General features: G+C 35.9%; 3 protein-coding genes across 7 annotated transcripts; 2 read left to right on the top strand and 1 right to left on the bottom strand.

The window, feature by feature from the left end:
• The first annotated feature begins 6,698 nt into the window (after positions 1-6,698).
• LOC137731646 (alpha-galactosidase 1) lies at positions 6,699-10,506 on the top strand. Of its 3 annotated transcripts, none has more exons than XM_068470817.2 (15): positions 6,699-6,989; positions 7,950-8,008; positions 8,096-8,152; positions 8,243-8,277; positions 8,353-8,456; positions 8,591-8,666; positions 8,768-8,826; positions 8,948-9,013; positions 9,113-9,196; positions 9,283-9,347; positions 9,455-9,537; positions 9,636-9,726; positions 9,837-9,886; positions 9,980-10,120; positions 10,240-10,506. In XM_068470817.2, exons 1-15 carry the CDS (start codon positions 6,817-6,819, stop codon positions 10,330-10,332), a joined length of 1,236 nt encoding a protein of 411 aa, XP_068326918.1. In that variant the 5' UTR covers positions 6,699-6,816; the 3' UTR covers positions 10,333-10,506. The 3 variants fall into 3 exon arrangements, with proteins under 3 accessions (XP_068326918.1, XP_088544350.1, XP_088544351.1); XM_088688224.1 differs by having other exon boundaries at positions 6,719-6,989; positions 9,855-9,886; XM_088688225.1 differs by lacking the exon at positions 8,096-8,152 and having other exon boundaries at positions 6,719-6,989.
• Positions 10,507-12,366: 1,860 nt separating this feature from the next.
• Positions 12,367-15,060, bottom strand: LOC137731192 (PHD finger protein MALE STERILITY 1). The gene is made up of 3 exons (XM_068470294.2): positions 14,629-15,060; positions 14,097-14,424; positions 12,367-13,956 (listed from the first exon to the last, which is right to left on the bottom strand). The coding sequence occupies exons 1-3, from the start codon at positions 15,035-15,037 to the stop codon at positions 12,522-12,524; spliced, it is 2,172 nt and encodes a 723-aa protein (XP_068326395.2). The 5' UTR covers positions 15,038-15,060; the 3' UTR covers positions 12,367-12,521.
• A 3,168-nt stretch (positions 15,061-18,228) lies between these two features.
• LOC137731377 (protein BASIC PENTACYSTEINE2) lies at positions 18,229-20,305 on the top strand. Of its 3 annotated transcripts, none has more exons than XM_068470487.2 (2): positions 18,229-18,394; positions 19,200-20,305. In XM_068470487.2, the coding sequence occupies exon 2, from the start codon at positions 19,205-19,207 to the stop codon at positions 20,042-20,044; it is 840 nt and encodes a 279-aa protein (XP_068326588.1). In that variant the 5' UTR covers positions 18,229-18,394; positions 19,200-19,204; the 3' UTR covers positions 20,045-20,305. The 3 variants fall into 3 exon arrangements, with proteins under 3 accessions (XP_068326588.1, XP_068326587.1, XP_068326589.1); XM_068470488.2 differs by lacking the exon at positions 18,229-18,394 and adding an exon at positions 18,476-19,115; XM_068470486.2 differs by lacking the exon at positions 18,229-18,394 and having other exon boundaries at positions 18,415-20,305.
• Positions 20,306-21,590: the final 1,285 nt, after the last annotated feature.

A 21,590-nucleotide genomic window follows, 5' to 3' on the forward strand; every position in this document is an offset into this window, starting at 1 on the left:
TGTTTTGTAATTTACATACTATAATGTTGTCAAAATAACTGTTTGATCGCTATTGCCTTATGTGTAAATATAGTCATCCAAGATTAATTTTCTTATAGTTTGGAAGTGCTTTTAAATTGATTGAAAGTTTTTTATGAGAGTACTTTTGAAATTAATCCATAAAAAAAAAATGTAAGTGAATCCTAAAAAAACACTTGAAGTGCATTTCTGAAAGAAGTACATAATTGGTGCCTCCTTGCAAAAAGCCCTTCACGTGCTTTTTAAATCCAAAAATACTTTCATCAAAAGCATTTTCAATCATTTTATAAATACTTCCAAACGAGCCATTTGTTATTCAAACTTGCAACTTTGACACTCATATGTCTTCATATGACAGAATGACAGTTACAATCGAACTTGTAAGTTGAATTATACTTTCTTTTCGTTATGCTCCATCTTGTTAAGGGTTGGTACTTTTGAATTAGATAACAGTCAATAAGGGTCTTCATATATATGTACTGATAGCTTCAGCAATGCCCATTATTTTTTCAGCTAGAAATCCATCATGATTCTTCAGCACCCTCTACAGCCTTAAACATGCATCACCAACCGTTGGAAAAAAATCAAGACGGATATCATCACGGGTCACATGCAGTAATTAATAATTAATTTTTATTATTCTTGTTTACATGTGAGCAAACAAGAGTTGGAATTCTCTTGATTAATTAGATAGCAAGAAACTGAAATTTTATTCTCCAAAGTTGGAGCATCTTCTTTTAGAAAAAAATACTTCTCTTTGATTAGTTAGTAGCTATTATCCCCATTACAGTTAAACAAAAAAAAAAAAAAGTAAACAAAATTCGACATATCTACATGAAAAGAATTTTGTTGCTGATGATTTGGCTTGTTTGGGTTTGTTCTACAGTTTGAGTCCAGTCTTTTTTTTAGGAAGCTTCTCCTTCTTCTTATCAGTTGCTAGTTATAGATATAACTGGAGTTTCGTGACCTCGTGATATTCTTATATAATCTTTCCTTCTTTTTTTTTTTTCCGGGTTCTTGCCCTGTAATCAATCCAAAAAAATAAAATAAAAGTAAAGTAAAATAAACAAACAACAAATTATAAAAATAATTTAAAACAAAACTACTTTTTGAAAAATGTTCAGAAAACACATGTGAAAGTAAAGTTTTCACCAGATAAAGATGGAGGTTTTGATGAGTGAATAATATATGATGAAGGTGCAGGGCCAGGTTTTTAAGAATGAATATAATTAGATAAAGGAGAAGATGCTTTATTTACTTGTTGAGTTGGAAAGAATGGGGAGAAGGATTCTTGTCACATGCTGGCATGCATTGCTGCATCAAAAAAAGCAATCATCCCTCCCAAGTGTTTGTGATTCCAAATCTAATCAACTTTTCTTAAACTAATCCTTTTCCCACGTAGCAAAACAAGTTAGCTTTAAAAATTCTGTTGACTTAAACCTAAAGTCCAATTAATTAGTTAATTAATTATCATAAGTTTCTTTTGGGATTTTTTTTTAAAATTTAATTAACATATGGAGAGTACTATCTTTCGTTGCAATCGATTTGAAGTTTCCTGGGCTTGGATTCTTGAAGCATGCCCTTTTCTTCACGGCTAAACAACTCGTTCCTTTTGCTATATCGCCATGAACTGGACTATTTCAATTAAATTTGAGCTGGTGATATGACCACTGTTTGGTAAAGTATAAGTATCTTAAGAACTAAATTTATTAAACTGGACAACACTCCAATATATCACACCATGTCTTATAAATCCCATCTAGAGGAGTCCGACTGTGAGTATTGTTAGATAGACTAATGTATGCACTAAATTTGCATACCGTATAATGTGGCACTAATAAGAAATAAACAAATCAATCAACACTCAAGTAATATTCAATAATCAACAATTACGTCATATGGTTTATAAAATTTGATCTAAATAATTTGTTTCTCTAGTTTTACTCGTCTGACTTTATATGTATAGAATTAGCTTGAACTCAGCTCCTATCTTATGCCGTCACATCGACCAAACATTTTCCTAGTTCTTCATTGAAGTTTCCGAAATTTCCGATTTGAAAAAGCAATGCACAAACAAATCCCACAAACATCTGAGATTATATTGGCAAGGAGATGTGTTGGTTTTGTTCAATAATTTCATGATGGCATGAGGCCGGGGGCCTGAGGGATTTTTGTCTGGTTTAGTTTTGTTGGTATTCCAAGAACTGGACCAAAGTTGGCCTATTCCATTATTTACTGTTGCACTGAAAACCGAAAAGGAGAAAAATAAAAAATAAAAAATAAAAAACAGTCACAGTACAAGCTATCATTAACAAGCCCATCTATTTGTCCATCATTTCTTCCCACTCAAGCCACATTAAACGTAGTGAATTGAGATATTTTTGTTTGTTTTCTCCACCTTCTGCGAACTTTCATCTTTTATTTCCTGGATAAATCTGTGTGTTTCGCTGTGTACATGCAATGTGTGTAATGATTGAAAAGAAAATTTTGAATAACAAAGTCTTAACAGTACTTATGATCAGATACCATCACAAAGAAACATTGGATGCTAAAACGTCGAATGCATACTTGCTCGCCATTTCGCAAGGACGATCTAACCAAAATGGTTAGGTTAGCTAAAATTATTTACATTTAAATCATTGATCAAAGATATTATACTCAAGTTTTAACGATTGAAATTTTAAAATATTCTGAAGCACCATAAAGTTTTGTTATATTAATTTATTAAATATTTTCATGTTGGTTCAATATCCTAGTAGATATGGCGTTGAGTTTCTACCTGTGAGTCCCGAGTTCGAAACTCCTCCATTTCCATTGTAATAATTTCGAACTGTCTCCCTCCTCTTAATGCAGAAACAAATATACCTACAAACATGACTAGATATATATAAAGTTTGATTATTTGAAGTTTTAAAGGGTGCGATATTATTACATTTTATGCACCTCTCTCATTTATCCCGGCGACTAGTTTTTTATTTGGACATCATCTCAATAGGTGCATAAAATTATCTTTACTTTTTACAAGAACCGAATGAGAGTGAACTGTTAATCATACCATTTACTTAAGGTTAAATTAGTACTTTAATATAAACCTCCATCTCTCTCTAATAATTTTACCTAACTGATTCTCTATCCGATAAATTCTCACATCTTACATCACATGCAGATCATGTGTGATAGTTTTACTTCATGTTAATTCAAACGGCAATTTTCATTTTTTTTAAAAATTCATTTTATTGGAGATGCTCTTACTACTTGTGAGAATGTGAGGTCAAAGTAGGGACCAAATTATGCAAGAGCTTATAATAAATTAAGTTACTTTCCATATTGCCAAGTTGTTTTCTGGTGGAACTCCAACTTATTCATGGTTTCAGAGCAAATTGTTTTACATATGAAGCCGAACACCCACACTTGCTCTACGTCATCCCGTTTGTATTGTATTCACAACACGGGAGGGGTGTGTAAGAATGTATATTGCTAATTAATTTTATGATGAAACCCCAACTTCGTCACCCACCCATTAAGAATATGATGCTCTACTAACCGGAGAGCATAGAACGTGCTTAATACAACTTCACACAGCTGTGAAACACAATTAAAGGTATTTGAGCATGAGGTCTAGAGATTGCAAGTTAAAAGGATCATGGTGGTCAAAGTCAAATATTGTAATTCATTGCACAAATAATTCTTTCAAATGAGTCTGCTTGCCTCTTCCCCTAAGTTACAGAAAGGACAAAGTTCAAGTCCTCGTACTCAAGTTTTGATCATACACAAAGGGATTATTTCTTGACCTCAAACAAAAAGGAGATGATTTCAATCCTAAGTAGCTAAATTTTGGTCCTCTAAAACACAAAAAGCAAAAGAAAAAGGGCTAAAAATTTGGTGGTGTCGAGCTCTCCTATATACTTTTATTTAAATTTTTGCCAAGTGATATAAGTCAATGAAAAGTTGTTGCCGTTTCAAAGTTGATAGGGTAAAAAGAAGATGATCCTTGTAGTTGAAGGGAATGTTTCCCTTTTTAGGCGTGCATGCAACACCTCAACAACCAACCACAAACATAAATTTGGCGCCGAGGATAATATCTTTAACAAGTTTCTAATCTATAATGTGCTCGTAATTTAGCCGTAAAACACTATTTCGATACAATAATTGTGTCGATATATAGAAACGAAACTCAATAGGCATAATTAGTTGAACAATTACATCTTTTATTATAATATAGTGAGTTGAAAAAAAAACCATATTCACCACGACGATTCACAATTTACGTTGAACATTCACACTTGAGTTTACTAGTTTGGGAATAATGAGATTGTCGTTTTAGGTGTAACCATGTCTTTGTGCTAATAGTCCAAAATTTTGAAGCCCACAATACTAACTGAATGAAGCCCATACGTTGTATTTGTGATCGAAGTTCTTGTTTAGTAGGTGATGGGTCCCAAGGCCCAAAACCGAAAAAGCTTAACTAATTGTAGTCGACATATATGGATTTTAACTAATCAGTAAGACTTCGGTAAGGCCATCTGGATCACGTAACCCGTCCGTCTGCACGCCCAAACGGCCAACACCCCACCCCCCGCCGCGCCCCCACCACCAACACACAATACCCTTTCCGTAGTGCGGTACTCCTACTGAATATGAATGCGTTTATTTGAGGAAAAAAAAAGCAGCTCAAATGATGAATCCTTCTGCAATTAACATATACTTTAATTGACTCAATTGATCTGTGTTTTTATAATTGACCAATTTTGATCTTATTCAATGCATACTACATGATCATTCTCCAAATAAAATGACATAAATTAAACACATACATAAAATTAAATCACCACAAATTTGATAGGATCAGACGGAAATGCAAGAAATTACGTATAATAATTGCAGAAAATTAAACAAGGAAAGTAAATAAAGAAATTAAAATTCATTCATTTGATTCATAATTCTCCTTACATCAGAAAATGGGTTGAAATTAGGGGTAAAAAAAATACTGAAAATCCCGAGCTGTACCGATTTCCTACCGAAACCAAACCGAAAACATCTCAAACCTAATATCTTAAACCGTTCGGTACCCAAAACCGAACCAATCTCAAAAAGTTTGATACGGGCTTCGGAATCCCGAACTGAACTAAAACATATTTTCTAATATTTATTTAATTTAGATTAGGTTTAAGAATTATGTGGACCGTCGAATTGGGTGAGATTTAATCTCAACCGTCCAATCTAACTTAGGGTTTCAGTCTCACTTAGTCTCTCACATTTTGTCATTCTCGAAACCTCTCTCAGCACTCCCAAATTCTCTGTTCTCTCCTCTACCTCTCCTCCACCCATCTTCTCTGAGTCTCAACTCTGGCCACCACACTATACCTCTCATCTCGCTCCAATCACCACATCATACCCTCTATCTCTAGTTCTCAACTTCGTCATAATTCTCTCTTCGATTCTCCCTCCTTCTTGATCGAGCAACTCTTGAGCCCCAAAATCGAAGTATTTGTTTTGAAATCTATGGTTTTGTTTCGAATCACCTTCAAATTTAAATTTGTATTCAAATTGTTGGGTTTTGTTTTGTTTTTTCTATTTTTTTGGGTTGATTTCTAGGGTTTGTCAAAATTGGATTTCTTTTATTGTTTTTGGATTTGGATTTTTGAATTTGGAGAGACTGATTTGAAAAACAGATTTGGATTTCTAGGGTTTTCATCTTTTTCTAGGTTTAGGTTATGGGTTTTCATCTTTTTCTCGATTCAGGTTATGGGTTTTCATATTTTTCTTTCAATGTTTCTATGGTTTTCTTTTCTAGGTTGATTCGGATTTAGACTATATATGTAATGGGTCTAATGAATAGTAATTACAACAGATGGTCCGATTGATTATAGCAGAAACCCAATAGCTTAGAGTCACATCAAAATTGAAGAGGTTGATATTACGGAGAAGGCAAAAGTATGATTTCCCCTTCACATTGATTGCAGAGAAATATGCGAGGAACTTGTTTGCTGTTCAAAATTCGAACACAAAGCATATGCTGCATAACTTCACAAATGTCACACAACACTATTCTGCCTCATCGTCTTCCTTAGCTCCACAGGGACAATCACCGACATAGTTAATCGATTGAAACCGAATCATCTCTTATGTCATATGCCTCTTTTGTTGTTGTTGCTTTTCTTACGTGTTCCAACAATTCTTCTTCAATTGTAGTATTCAGGGTGAAGACTGAGGTTTTAAAAAAAGTTATGCACTAATCGGGCGGTGGGTTGGAGCCTAACACCTAGACGACTAGGTGGGGTCTAGGCGGGCTCAACAGATTTAAGTAAATCCATTATATTTCATGTAAATAAGTGTCTGTTTACACATAAAATATATATAATTTCATCATAAACTACAAAATAGAATAACATATATATTATGAAGTATTGAAATATAATGAAAACATGAGAAATAAGCATATAATGTGTGCTCATTTAAATTTAAGTATTCAACAAGTCTCTTACAATTTATTGAAAAAATTAAATGTAAAGTAGACTCTCCCAAGCTTCTAGAGGCAAACTTTAGAGCAGATTCTCACGCACTCCTTACTTGGTTACACAACACCACACATATATTAGTCATGATTTTGCGGACTTTTCTACTGCCCGCCAAGTTGGGCTTTGCATAATAGCCACACATCTTTACTAGCCTCTAGTCTTTGTAAAAAAAATCTAGTTTACATATTAACTTAAGACTAGAGAGAGAGAGAGTAGGGAGTAGTATTAGTAGCAAAGGAGTCTGGTCAAGTAAATCAACAGCAGAGGAGTGAGAGCCAATATGGAGAAGGATGGTGGTGATCGTGATAATGCTGCACTAGTAACGCTGATTGTGATGTTGTTGATAATGGCAATGGGTGTGTCCTCTGCTTCTTCAGCTTCAGCTGCAGCAGCTTCTTCGCAACTCAGACGAAATCTGCTTGCCAACGGACTTGGACTCACTCCTCCCATGGGGTAGAATTTTACTTTTTTACAAACTACATACAGTGTATATTTTTTGCCTCCTTTGATCGATGGTCACCCACAGCCAGTCAGATCAGATTCTAAAATATATACATTTCAGCGAACTTTTGAAATGGGAAGCCATTTATTTTCTTCTGCTGTTTTTACACGCTTGGAGCATGTATGAATCTATGATATTATAACATGAGACCGTTTGCGTTCAAATTCCTAATATTATATATATCAACACGTGCCGCAACCCACAAATGCAATTTTATTCAAATATATGATAGACATTCCCTAATCCTCTCAAAGCAAGGAACTTTATTGGTTTGGAGCAGAGGTGGCGTTGGGAGTGTGCAAAAGGTGCAGTGATACAAGGTTCCAAATTCATAAGGGTCCCAAAATTTTTGTTCTGCCTATATATTACATATGAGTAAATTTTCTAATAAAAATGTTTTTAACTGAATGATTTTTTTTAGCAATATCATATGATGTTATCTATATTATAATTGATTAAGTGGAGCTTCCACTTAAACTTAATATGTTAACTTCCTCTTTTCTCTATCAATAAAAAAACTTGTCTATTACTTTCTTCCATTTTTCTTTAGTAATAAAAAAATTAACTTGTGTACTACTTGCTTCCACAAATACAATCGTATTTTCGTATATCTTTGTCAGTCGTGCTTTATTTTTTCATGGATGAACCATAAATCATGATTTCATTACAATTAAAGATTATTTAATTAGTAATAGTGAGATGCTGATTTCATTTAGATTTGAATATTGATTGTTGAGTTTTGTAAGAACATATTGTCAATTTTTTTTTTTTAAATAAGAAGAATCTTTTTATTAAATTAGCTTCAAAATATCAGAAATGGCCCTAATTCGGGGTCGCCCTTTTACTTGCCAGCTTGTGCGATTAAGATTAAATGATTAGTCAGCTCCTTATTTTCTTTTTTGCTAAATTAGGTGGAACAGTTGGAATCACTTCCACTGCAAAATCGATGAGAAAGTCATCAAAGCAACCGGTAACTCGAGCAACTTAACTTATCCCTAATCATCAAAGCCATGTTTTGTTTCCAAAGCTTGCTTAATTTCTCTGGTTGGTTTGACAGCCGATGCACTGGTTTCCACCGGTCTCTCTAAACTTGGATATACCTATGTTAACATAGGTATTCTTCTTCTTTTCTTTTCTGTCGTTTCGTTTTTTCCGGTAGCTTTGTACCAATTTTAATAAAAGCTCATGCTATTTGTATCTATAGATGATTGCTGGGCCGAAATTTCTCGTGACCACGAGGTATTTGTTTCTATTTTTAATCACAAACAAGCTCGGCTGTAAAAGTACTGAACATGCATGAGATTTCATACGCAGGGCAATCTAGCGCCAAATAAAGCAACATTTCCATCAGGCATTAAAGCTCTTGCGGATTATGTTCACAGCAAGGGTCTTAAGCTAGGAATTTACGCAGATGCAGGGTAACACGACTAACTCTCATACGCTCCATCCCAGTACAAATATATGCTGCATGTATTATGTATAGTTGCTCTTGAATGTCGATATATACCTAAATTACAGCTAAACAAATTGTACATTCACTTGTACTTTGCAGGTATTTCACTTGCAGCAAAACCATGCCTGGTTCACTTGGCCACGAAGAACAAGATGCCAAAACATTTGCTGCTTGGGTACGATATACATGTTGTAACTTAATCAAAAGGGGTTATAACATCTCTATTGATTATATGTTGTCACAGAGTCTTGAAATGCTCATGCACTTTCTTTGCAGGGAATTGATTACTTGAAGTATGATAACTGTTATAACGATGAATCCAAGCCAACTGTTAGGTAAAATACCTCGAATATCTATGATGTTACCGCACAAAGTGGTTTCTGCCTGCACTTAATTTTCCCGGGGTAAGGTCTCCAAAGGATCACGTTTCTGTAAATATTTCATCTCTTCTTTTAGGTTCCCTGTAATGACCCGAGCTCTGATGAAAGCAGGTCGTCCCATATTCTATTCGCTTTGTGAATGGTAACGGTCATGTTTGCTTAAACTAAAAAAACCATGTATTTTGTTTTTCTTAGTAATAGGCCTAATTTTTTTAATTTTTTGTTCTATTTCGTCTTTTAGGGGAGAAATGCACCCTGCTACATGGGGTGCTAATGTAGGAAATAGCTGGAGAACTACTGGTGACATTTCTGATACATGGGAAAGGTAGAAAGTGCTTCCGTTAGCTCTCAACTTGGTCTCATGTTTTTGGGGTCTCACATGATACCTTTTTCTGGCGTTTTGCTTGGCAGTATGGTCTCTAGAGCAGACATGAATGAAGTTTATGCTGAATTTGCCAGACCTGGTGGCTGGAATGGTGAATATTCATTTCGGCTAATGGAAGGGTTTTACATGTCCATTCATTTCGAGTGTTGATGTTTCACTAAGAGATTAATCTTATTTATCTGCTGAAAATTTGAACAGATCCCGACATGTTAGAAGTGGGGAATGGAGGAATGACAAAAAATGAATATATAGTCCATTTTAGCATGTGGGCCATTTCTAAGGTACGATAAACGTTTAATTTGCTAGATGCTCTTCCTTATATGAAATCTGCAATTTTAGGTCATCTGTTTGGTTACACTACCCATGAACTGTGCTGCAGGCTCCCCTTCTTCTCGGTTGCAACGTGGGGAATATCACGAAAGAGACCATGGAGATCATTGCAAATAAAGAGGTTATCTCCGTAAACCAAGGTAACTACAAGCTTTAGATGCACACCAACTTACCTTCCTAATGACTGAACGATCAAGTTTGCACAAATACAACTTGGAATTGCGATTTTTGTGATGGTTAACCGTAACAGATCCACTCGGTGTTCAAGCTAAAAAGGTCAGATTACAAGGGAATCGTGAGGTAAAAATGAAAATGCCATCAAATCTCTTGTGATACATATACGAAAGAATTCTGTCATTGTTTTAAGTGTAACTCTGAAATTTGAACGAACAGGTTTGGGCAGGGCCCCTCTCAGGATACAGAGTAGCTTTACTCCTTGTCAACCGAAGCCGTAAGCGAGTTTCGTTCACAGCTCACTGGGACGACATTGGGATCCCCGCAAACAGTGTTGTTGAAGCAAGAGACCTCTGGGAGGTACAATAATCCTTGTATAATCAATCATCTGTTCTTTCTCAGTTCTTGCTACTTTTTGTATTTAGCTGTATTGTAATTTGTGAGAGAAACTTACTGATATCTTGCTTGCTGTCTTGCAGCACAAGACATTGAAGGCACGATTTGTTGGAAACTTGACAGCCACGCTGGACTCTCATGCATGTAAAATGTATGTTCTGAAGCCGGTGGGCTAGGTAGCCTAGTTTGGTATTGTTGTGCTTTGAAAAAAACTGTTTCTGCAATACTTCATAAAATAAAGCAGTAATGTGTTTGATAAACTATAATTGTAAAAGTGCTTCTAGCAAAAAGAAAAACATTGTTATAGCGTTTGGTAAACTTTAATATAAAACAACTGTAATTGGGTAAAATGGCATAATATTAGATGTGTATTATTTTAATTGGCAAATAATGGTCAATTATATATTTGAAAAAAATATTTATATTTTATTTAAACTCATCTCAAATATTAATTAGTACGACAAATTACTCAAAATATTGGAATATTTTAAACTAAATATCTAGGATTCTTTAGCACAACATTGTTGTTGCACTTAGAACTATCATCAACCAACTGATATATACTTCAAATAGAATAACAATCCAAAAGTTGTTTAATACAAAATAGTCGCATTCATCAAACTTCCGGCTATGCTACTCCTTAATGCTTCTATTTTATGTGATCTTTCAGCTTAATAATTCTGGTGTGTTTCATTATCATTACTATCACTCTCTTCACAAAAGTCATTGGGGTCATGAAAATGGCGCTCACGTTCAGAATGTCTCCCTATGTCCCTTAAAATTGCCCATTTTTTCTTCCAATACCCTAAATGTCCTTTCAATGATACTCCTAAGAGAAAAATACATGTGGTTGAATACCTCTTTATGATCCGTTAGTTGGGTATTCCTACGAAACTTCAGGAAGATGATATTTTTCACCTTTATGTGGTCTCAAATATCCTCTCATTTGTGGATACCTCGTATTTACCAAATAATATTTTCTTGCAAATTAAAAAATTTGTTTGCAAATGTAATAATTATAAAAAGTAAGTATATAAAATCTTATAATGAGTACGAAAATTCCGGCAAAATAACAAGTAACAAGTAAAAACAAATGATATTGTAACAACCAATATACTAAGGGATCAACAACAAACATATATTTGGTGTCGAGGATCCTCTTCAACAAGTTTCTACTCTTTAATATGCTCGTAATTACTATTTCGATACAATAATATGCTCGTAATTACTATTTCGATACAATGATTAATCAGTAAGACGTACCAGTGTTTTTGAGGTCCACAATACTAATTTAATGGAGGTTCTTGTTTAGTGGGTGATGGGGCCCAAGGCCGGAACAGAAAAAGCTTAACTTTGAGGTCCACAATCCTAATTTAATGAATCCGGATCCTGTCCCGATTTTTTTGGTGAGAATTGCGAAAATTATTAATCCGTTCATCGTAAATCGTACAGTTAAAAATTATTTTAAATATTTTTATTTAAAATTAAAGGTAAACAGTACCTAACAAAAGCTCACCGCATAATGTACGATGAATAGACACTATTAACAAATTCTTCGAATCCTCACCAAAAAAATTCAAAGAGCATCCTGTTACGGTCTAGTGGTATTTCTCTTAGTAAGAGATCTTATGTTCGAATCTCGTGAATGACGAATTTGATACTAAATTAAGCTTCCCATGACTTAGCTGAACTTCTCCCCTCCTTAATATAAAAATATAGTGCACTCCAAAAAAAAAAAAGACAACAACTAATTAGTAAGACTTTAGTATGGTCATCTGGATCATGTAACTCATCTGTCTTCACGCCTGAACCGCCCAATCCCCTTTTATTCTGTCCCACCACGTCGCCTGTGGTTCTTATCCTTTCCATAGTGCGGTAGCTTTACTGAATATTTTCTCCAAGGCGATGAATGATGAAATGCGTTTATACACAAATTGAACAAAAGAGGAAAACATAAGAAGAAGCTCAAATGATGAATCTTTCTGCAATTAACATATACTTCAATTTACTCGACTGATCTGTGTCGTTATTCTCGATCAATTTCGATCCTATTCAATGTAGACTACATGAACATCTTCTAAAAGAAAAAAGATATAAATTAATCACATACATAAAATTAAATCACCACAAATTTGATGGGATCAGACATCGGATTTGAGGGAAATGCAGGAAGTTACAAAGAATAATTGCAGGAAATTAAACAAGGAAAGTAAATAAAAATATTTTTATTCATTTCATTCATATGTCTCTTTACATCAGAAAATGAGTTTAAACATATTCAAGGATAGTAGGGTTTGAGGTGGACCAATTGGTCATAGCAAAAGTCCGATAACTTAGAATCGCATACAAATTGTAGAGGATGATTCTATGGAGAAGGCAAAAGTATGATTTCTCTTTCACATCGATTGCAGAGAAATATGTGAGGAACTTGTTCGCTGTCCGGAATTCGAACACAAAGCGTATGCTGCCTAACTTCACAAATGTCACACGACACCATTCTTTCCCCATCGTCTTCCTTAGCTCCACAGGGACAGTCCACGACATAGTAAACTGCTCCACATTCATACATCTCACTAACTCCACCCATCCTTTTGCTACTCCTACCCTCGAGCACAATCTTTTGACCCACCTCAACCATGCCAAAAACCAAATCTGTCCCCTTCGCATTGTTGAGATTTGCAATTGAGTCCACCACAAATCCCCTCAGCCCCCAGTAGATCTCCTTGAAATTCCTCTCCACTTCTTGCTTCAAATCATCAAATGTAGCATTGTTTTTTAACGTCACACACTCGTAGGGTTGCAATATTATTGCATTGTTGTTGTTTCTAATACTCTTACTATTATCCTCGTCATCTTCTTCGGAATTGTTTTTTAGTGTTATTGTGCAGTAGATGTTTGATTCTCCATCCATGCTTAAATATTCAACTTTCATAGGCACCACCTCGCTGCAGTAATCCTTCACGAGGTACTTGGAATTGAGAATGATCCGTACAGCCATCGGTATGGCCGAAAATATCCCGGCATTGCTCATCTTCTGGTCCTTGAGAACGTACTTGTACATGTAGAACATATCCTTCATTAACCGAAACTTCGAAAGCTTGTACCAGGCAGCCTTCGCCTTCGGACTGTGCATGAGCAAACCGTCCCGATGATTAGGGGAAGCATGATTGGAGATGTCTTCTAAGCAGTACTCAAGAACTTTAGTCACTGGATTCAACGTGCGACGAACTAAGTAATTTCCTACAATGTGGTTTCCTAGTGACTTCAACACAAAATCTAGCAACCCTGTGTCGCCTACATAGGCACGGGCGGCATCCCTAACTTCTTGTCTAGATACCCACCTAAACTGAGCCCTCTTCAAAGCCTCAACAATCACCCGAGTCGCCATCTCAACTCTTTTCGAAGACCATCTACAATTCGTTTCCATCAGCATTCCCGGGTTATAGATTGGATCAATAAAAGGATTTTGATGATCTGTGGGTGGCAATCGTGACTTGAGCTCTAGCATGAAATGGAAAAGGTCGCCAAGAGTGACCAAAGAATTGTCGGACAATGTGTGATACCTTGAGAAGATGAGAGCGATTTCATGGTTGGATGTGCCGAGATGGTGAATGAGCAAGCATAAGGGCATGCCTTGTAGAGCTTCAATGGCTTTTTGGTACATTTGTTGCGTGACACAAAATGTTCCACGGCCAAATTTGTAACCCCAACGACCAAACCATGGCTCGCTGTATGCTACTCCGTGGATTAGCCTCAACTCCATCCCTCTTTTATGTGACACATCATTCAAACTCACTTTCCTATATCAAACAGATGTAATAAACTGTTTCATGCATGAGATTTTGTTATAAAACTATTTTGTATAATGAAAATACGTTTATCACAAATTTCCTTAGCAAACTATTAGCGCATATATAGTTTTGACTTCACTTCATATTACCTTACACGCAATCCGGTGCATAAGCGATCCCAAAAGTCGAGGATCTGGTGACCAGCCAAGTCGTAACCGGTTTCCACCCCGTTGACACACAGCAAATGCCCGAAACCGTTGGAGTGAAAGACACCATGCATCATATGACCCTCTAATTCCACTAAATTATTCGACGACTTATCCTCATTACGACTATTTGTTGTCGTGGGGTTCAGTAATAGGCGGCCTCCATCGGAGGCGTTGCCACCTTTGCCATTCCAGCAAGTTGCCACCATTGTGTCCGAGGAAGGCAACACAAAATGATACTTCTTATTGCATACCATATGCTGCCCCCAGCCTGAGCTATGTATATATAATCGAAATTAGTCGTCATATAGCTAGAACGTATCTGTGATTTTAAGCAAATTCATTATGTATACATGGCCTTTATTAGCACACGAAAGACCTCAAGTATCAGTAAATACGGTTCAAATAGCAGTTTGTATTTTCAAATTAGAAATGAAAATAAACTTAGAGATGGGGGGAGTAATTGAAAATTTACCAACGTATTGACATTGCTTGCACTGGTGATTGAGCGATGCCTCGATAGGTTCTTCGATGACAAATAGCACGACATGGCCAGGAGCATGGCGATGAACTTGGAGCTGAAACGACCAGCATTGCATGCCATGGCCAGCTAGGTTACCCTCAACATGCCCATATGCAAGGAGAGACTTAACATTTTCCCTAAATGACGATCCTACCAACACTACCGGGTACCCGTTTTCGCCAAAACTCCTGAACCTAAATACCCTCTCACCTCTCTTCCTCTTCTTGCACCCACTTAACTGACTCAAGTCCAAATGGGACGCCATTAATGTGTTAATCGGGATTAGGCAACAAAGGAAGATTATATAGGCATGTATATATGAAAACGAAGAAGAAGCATGATCAAACAATCTCATTAACATATTATTAGGAGGTCATTGATCGTTTAAGGAAGTAATTAAACTAGTTTAGATATACTGCAGCTAGATGATGCACAAGATTTGTGCCTGGAAATAAAATTGGGGAATGGAGCAACCCAAAAGAGCCCTTTCATCAGCTTATCTGCATGATATATTTTCAAAATTAGGGTTGCCAATTCTGTCGCGGCAACATATGGAAGAAAAGGAGGTTTGGAGTAAATTATAGGAAGCATGCTTTTGACAATGCATAGTGTTTCACCATTGGTGTATGACTTTATGTTCCGCCATTTTCTACGCTCACCTGGGATTTATGCATGTAATTGATATATATTATATATGTAAATATATATTTCTTAGAAGTAGGGATATGGCCAAAACATAAACGCAAAATTTCTTGCCCAACTACCCTTCTTGGGGCAATTATAAATTTTTAACTAATTTATAGGCTTTTTTCGGTATACTTCAGCTTCAATCACGTGATGTTATTATTTCAGTTAAATTATATTGCTCACAATTATTATAATATGTACAATAATACATCATGTGATTTATTGTTTTCAACGCCTGTAATTTATCGCAAGAGAGATGCCCGTTTCTTTTCCGTTACTTGAAAACATGCATGACAGAACTTTGATTGATTTCCATAGTTTGAATAGCTAGGCAACATTTGACAAGGCATGCCGGTTAGACCTACATCAACAAAGATGTTATCAAGGTGCTTTGAGTTCAGCTTCTCGTAATCATTGTCTTCAGGGTTGTTCAGGCCCAATCATATTTGGAGTTTGGTCTTGTGTGGTTTTGGGCCTTCATTTTAGCTTAAGTTTTTAGGCCTAATTTTTTCCTTCTTTTTAATAGGAATTTTCATCATCTTATTAATTTTTATTTTGTTTATCAAACAATAGATTTTGTTAGATTAGATGTAAGATTAGCCAGTTCAAACCCACATCGTCATGCAATAGTTCAACTCCTTTTCACCAATATGGTAAAGAGTCATTTGCATCATCTTATTATTTATAATTTTATACTATTTAGGAGAAAAATATGTCTATAAATTTAAAACAATTTGATAAGTTCTAAACAAATTGGGGTAGTGCAGATCTAAGTTTAATTAAATTGTTTAGAACAATGTTGCTATGTATAAAATATAAAATATATATTTGATTCAAAATCTAATTCAATCTTTGCATACAACATACAAAAAGAAATGACTTGATTAGTTAACCAAAAATCTTACTCTTACCATATATTTATATCAATTCTCTAATCAAGATGGAACTCACAAACGTTGGCGGGCCTACCTGTATTAGATAGATGATACAAATAGATGATAAGTACAAATTTACACTTAATTAACACATTCGAGTACATTTACATACTAATGATGATTATGATGTAAATTGGTAACAGTCTGGATTTTATTTTATTTTTTTGTCTTTACTAACACATCGAAATAAAATTTTAAAAAATGGATCACACATTATCAATAATCTCATACCATTTTTTGATGATCTCATCCTTGGTAAGCAAATATTAAACAAACCAAGTGTTTTTTCTAACTCACGACTCCTCCGATTCTAGATAAATCTTACATTAGAGTAGGTAATTAGTTTCCACACCCAACTTTTTCTTGATTTGAGTTTCCATCAAACTTTTTCCATATGTATGTCAACGTTCCAAAGCTATGGATGTACCAAAATAAAGTTTGAATTTTTTAAATATATAATTTTAAAAGCCTCAATTATTATTTTGTTAGATTCAAAAATATTTTGTCATCTACTCGTAGTTTGTAGGGTGTGCCCTGTAGGCCTAGAACATAATTCAACGTTCTCCTACACCCAATCACTACAATGTCTTCGCTTAATTACAAATACACGTTGTTACTCTCAGGGTTTTGACACTTGAAATATTTCTTCTTTGCGGAACCGACCTATACCTCGCAAGGCACCTAGTATTCTTCTTGTACTTTGGTCTCCTCTTTGGTTTCCTCAGATTAAGCTTAATACATATAGTTTGTCTAAAGGAAATCCTGATCCTGCTACTTGTGAAAGAGCTTTCAAGAATTGCTATGGTCGTTTTCTTGAAGGTTTCTCTCAATGAATTGGTCATCACAACCTTTTTTTTTTTTTTTTAGAATTCTCAGCAATTATTATTGGTATAGAGTTCGCATATCAGTGAGATTAACATTGTCTTTGGTTAGAAAGTAATAGTTGTAGTGTTATTTCTGCTCTTCAATCGTCTAATTTTGATCCTCCTTGACCTCTTCGTACGCAATGATCTATTTGTTTAGATTGCACTTGGAAAATGATTTTCTATGCATCTCACATATATCGGGAAGGAAATCTTGTTGCGAACAATTTTGCTAACATGGGTTTGTCTTCTCCATCTTTAACATGACATGATTGCTGCTTTGTTTTTAGACTACGTTGACTTGTTTGGCTACCGCTTCTCAAATTAATGTGCATCTCAGCATCCAGGTGTGTCTCACTTTCTTGTTGTTTTCCTAACTTTTTGGTGTTATTCAACTTGTTTTGCAGGTTTAGACCTTTAGGTTTGGTTTTAGAGAGGCTAGGTTTCATGTCCCCCTATTTTCTTTGTATTATTCTTGTTTTTGTTTCTAGAAGGGTAAAATGTATGTCCCTTTTTTTTTATGTATTCTTTTTTGTTGCATTTGTGTTATAAGGGCTAAGGTTTTTGTTCCTCAATTAGGTGTAACTTATTATTTATCAACAAAAATTGTATCATTCTCAAAAAAAAAAAAAAAAAAAAAAAAGGAGGTTTATTGTCACAAAGCAAATTTACTGATTTTTTTTTTTAGGAAAACTAATGAAAAAGGCTTGAAAACTTTGAGTTTTAACGAGAAGGAAAAAATAAAGGGTAAAGTGAATAGTAACAGGTTTGACTTTTTGTGTAAAAATGTGGTTTTTCGTTAAAGTGAACAGTACCATAGGCTTTTCGTTAAATTTTTATATTTTATATTTTATTTTTTTCCGATTCAACTTCGACTGTTCAATTCAACATAATTACATCATATTTTTTACCCAAAAAAAACAAGAAGAAGAAAAAGCATAAGATATATCAAATTTAATTAATTAATTTATCCATGGAGGGGCCTTTGGATTTTTACTTATTTTAAAGTGACAGCTATAACTTACAAGTTTGATAGATACCCCCATTTTTAGGTTATCTTTCTTTTTGTCCATCTCTTTCTCATTTTTAGGGCTTTCTCTCTCCTCTCTCCTATCTCTATCTCAGAAGTTTCTCTCTCTCCTTCTCTCTCAGGTTTCTCTCTCCTCTCTCCTCTCTCTTCCCTCTCTCTCTCCAGAAGGGCAAAACCCTAAAGAGCCGTTTACACCCACCCAAGTAAGTTTTCTCTCTCCTCTCTCCTTGCTCCTCTCTCACTGTCTCTCTTTCTCTTTCTAAAATTTGAATATATGGGTCCTTATACTATTAACCTGCCATTTACATTCTTATGCATATTTATTTATTTGAAAGCTTCAAACTTTATTATGAATTTGTTATTTTTTCTCCTTATTATGCCCAGATCTCAGATCCCAATTTCTCAGATTAGGAAACCCTAATTTGTTGTGTTTGATTTTGGATGGAAATTCAGATCTGGGTGTTGGTCTGTTTACTTGGGTTCTGTTTGGTTGCTGAGAAAGTGTATGAAATGCACAGAATTTTTTATCCTGGGATTCGCATGTTTATTGATTCGGATTGGAGGGATTTCGCTTTTTTAGAACTAAGCCATTGGATGAAAATATGTGCATACTCATTACCAATTGCATGTTTGCAGTTTAAATTTTTGTTCTTTTAGATCTGAAAGTATGGGGATTAGGAAAGATCAATAAGATTTGTAACTTTGTAATTTCCTTCTTGTTCTCAGCTATCAAAAAATTGCTTAATCTTTAATTTAATGAGAAGATCCAATATTTGGCAGATGATATTGTTTATAATTTTGCCTCATAGGTCCTCATTTGTGATTGGATTGAGCTATATGCTTTCTTTCTCTATTTGTATGTGTTTTTGTATTATTGCTATGCTGTTGTTTTCGATTTCTCTGGCCTCGGAGGGCTATACGGTGGTAAGTTTTAATGTTGTTCAAAGACTTTCATTAGAGGGCCTATGCGAGACTAAACGATGTTTGTTTGTCTTGCTGAATCTGTAGCTCTCATGGATGATGATGCATTGAACATGCGCAATTGGGGTTACTATGAGCCATCTTTTAAAGGTCATCTTAGCCTGCAGCTCATGTCAAGCATGGCAGAGCGCGACATTAAACCTTTTGCCCCTGGGCGCGATCCTGCAGTCATGGTTAGTGCCAATGGAGCCTATCACCCTCGGGATTGTGTTGTATCAGACACTCAGCTTCCAATGAACTATATGAGGGAGAGTTGGGTAAACCAGCGAGATAAATTTCTCAATATGATGCCTGCCAATCCTAACTATGCTGCTGTTCTTCCGGAAACTTCAGGAGCTCATTCCTTGCAGATCTTACAGCCACCGGAAGCATCAAGGGATGAGCGGGTGGGTAGGATGGAAGAGCCAGTTGTCCCTAAGGAAGGTGGCACCTCAAAGAAAAGACAGGGTGGGGGTGCACCAAAAGCCCCAAAAGTGAAAAAGCCCAGGAAGCCTAAGGATAATGCCAATCCTTCAGTTCCTCGTGTGAAGCCAGCAAAGAAGAGTTTGGACGTTGTGATAAATGGGATTAATATGGATATCTCTGGTATTCCAATTCCTGTCTGCTCGTGCACTGGAGCTCCACAACAGTGTTATAGGTGGGGGTGTGGTGGTTGGCAATCTGCTTGTTGCACCACAAATGTATCTATGTATCCTCTGCCAATGAGTACCAAGCGACGCGGGGCAAGAATAGCTGGAAGAAAAATGAGTCAGGGTGCTTTCAAGAAGGTGTTGGAGAAGCTTGCAGCTGAAGGTTATAATTTTGCTAACCCAATTGATCTAAGGTCTCACTGGGCAAAACATGGTACCAACAAGTTCGTCACTCTCAGGTAGAGTTACTACGTTGGTAACCATTAATGGGACTTACATTGCATTTGGTCTATTTCATCTGTATATATTTATGTGGCCTTTTGCAGAGATCTTTCAGATACTTTGTAGTCATTTAATTTTCAGTCAGGATGGATGATACTTGTTCTTAAAATTTGGAATTGTTCTTTTTGTTAATTTTTTCCTTTCGGCTTCTGTTAAGGGCTGACTTTTCTGGCCACCAGGATTATGTGGATGAGTTGTTATTTATTGAATTGTTTTTGGTTAGGATTCAATCTCCATTTAATCTAATGTTCGCAATATTTGGCACTGAATGCTCTTATTTTCCTTATTAATCTGTTGTTGTCAAAAGTATAGTGTTCAATGTGAATTGCATCTCTGGCTTATAACTACTTTGTTCCATATCTCTATCGCTTTTTAGTTTTTATACTCTTGGTTGTGCCTAGTTTGATAAGTTTCAATATTTGTGTGTTTCAAGCGTTGTGCTCATACATCGTGTATGTTTTCGGTCAGAGAGGATAGTTTTGTATGAGACAAATTGGAACTAGAGAAGTGACAGGTTTAGGAAAGGGATTTAGAGTCTAATACGTGGACGTTGCTGTGTGTCTTCCATGTCTTTTACTTTGGTTTCTAACATTGACGATTGCCATACGGAGGAAACTGAGAGTTCGATCAGAGGTTCATCGATAGTACTGTTGTCCTGCGGAACCTAGTTGAGGTAGTACATCAAAAGATTACAAGTAGATGGAGAGACCATTGACAAGCAATCCTCAACTAGAATATCCAAAATGAAGTTAGGTGGACTTGGTAGCCATTCGCAGGGGAGCCAATAGACAAGCTGAACCGAATTAGTTGATGGGCAACTGTGTTTGCTTGGCGATGAACATGGAACACAAATCTTCGGAAGAAAAGCCTTTGTATCCTCCACTAACTGGCCGATGGATGAACAGTTAGAGGAAGGATCTGCTAGCGCTCTCACAATCTGAAGACAATCACCTTTGATTACTAGATTTTTAAAACCCCTTATCGCCGCCCAAACCACACACCCCCTGGATGCCAAGGCTTCTGCGTGGAGAGGGGATGAGACATTCTGAAAGTTCCGACAGGCCGGCGCCACAAAGATCCCTGCGTCATCTCTCACAATGATGCCCACACCTCCCAAATCTTTTTGGAGTGATGTCAATGAGATGAGTTTATGTGAGATCAGGACATGTATGAAGTGTCTCTGCGTGACACTTCTGCGTTGTACTTGAAGCTGGACTTTGGAGGTTCAGCGTATACAAATGTGGTGGTCAATAACGAAAGTGAAGGGATTAAGGTGCAAACATTATGAAATCTGGTGGCAATTAACGTCACAGTGACGGTGTAGATGTTTTGTTTAGACAGGAAAGATTACTGGCCATGAACTGAGCCAAAAGCACAGGCAACGGCTCGAAACTTTTCTTGACGTTTCGTGTTGCTAAAATAGCGAGTGTGCATTTCAAATTCAATGAATGTTTATCCCACTTTCTCCCTAGAAAACTCAAATTCCGCTATTTAACTTCTTAAAACT

Source organism: Pyrus communis, chromosome 16 (genome assembly GCF_041283825.1).
Source record: "Pyrus communis isolate YQ-2024b chromosome 16, ASM4128382v1, whole genome shotgun sequence".
In the NCBI taxonomy this organism is placed as follows: Eukaryota; Viridiplantae; Streptophyta; class Magnoliopsida; order Rosales; family Rosaceae; genus Pyrus; species Pyrus communis.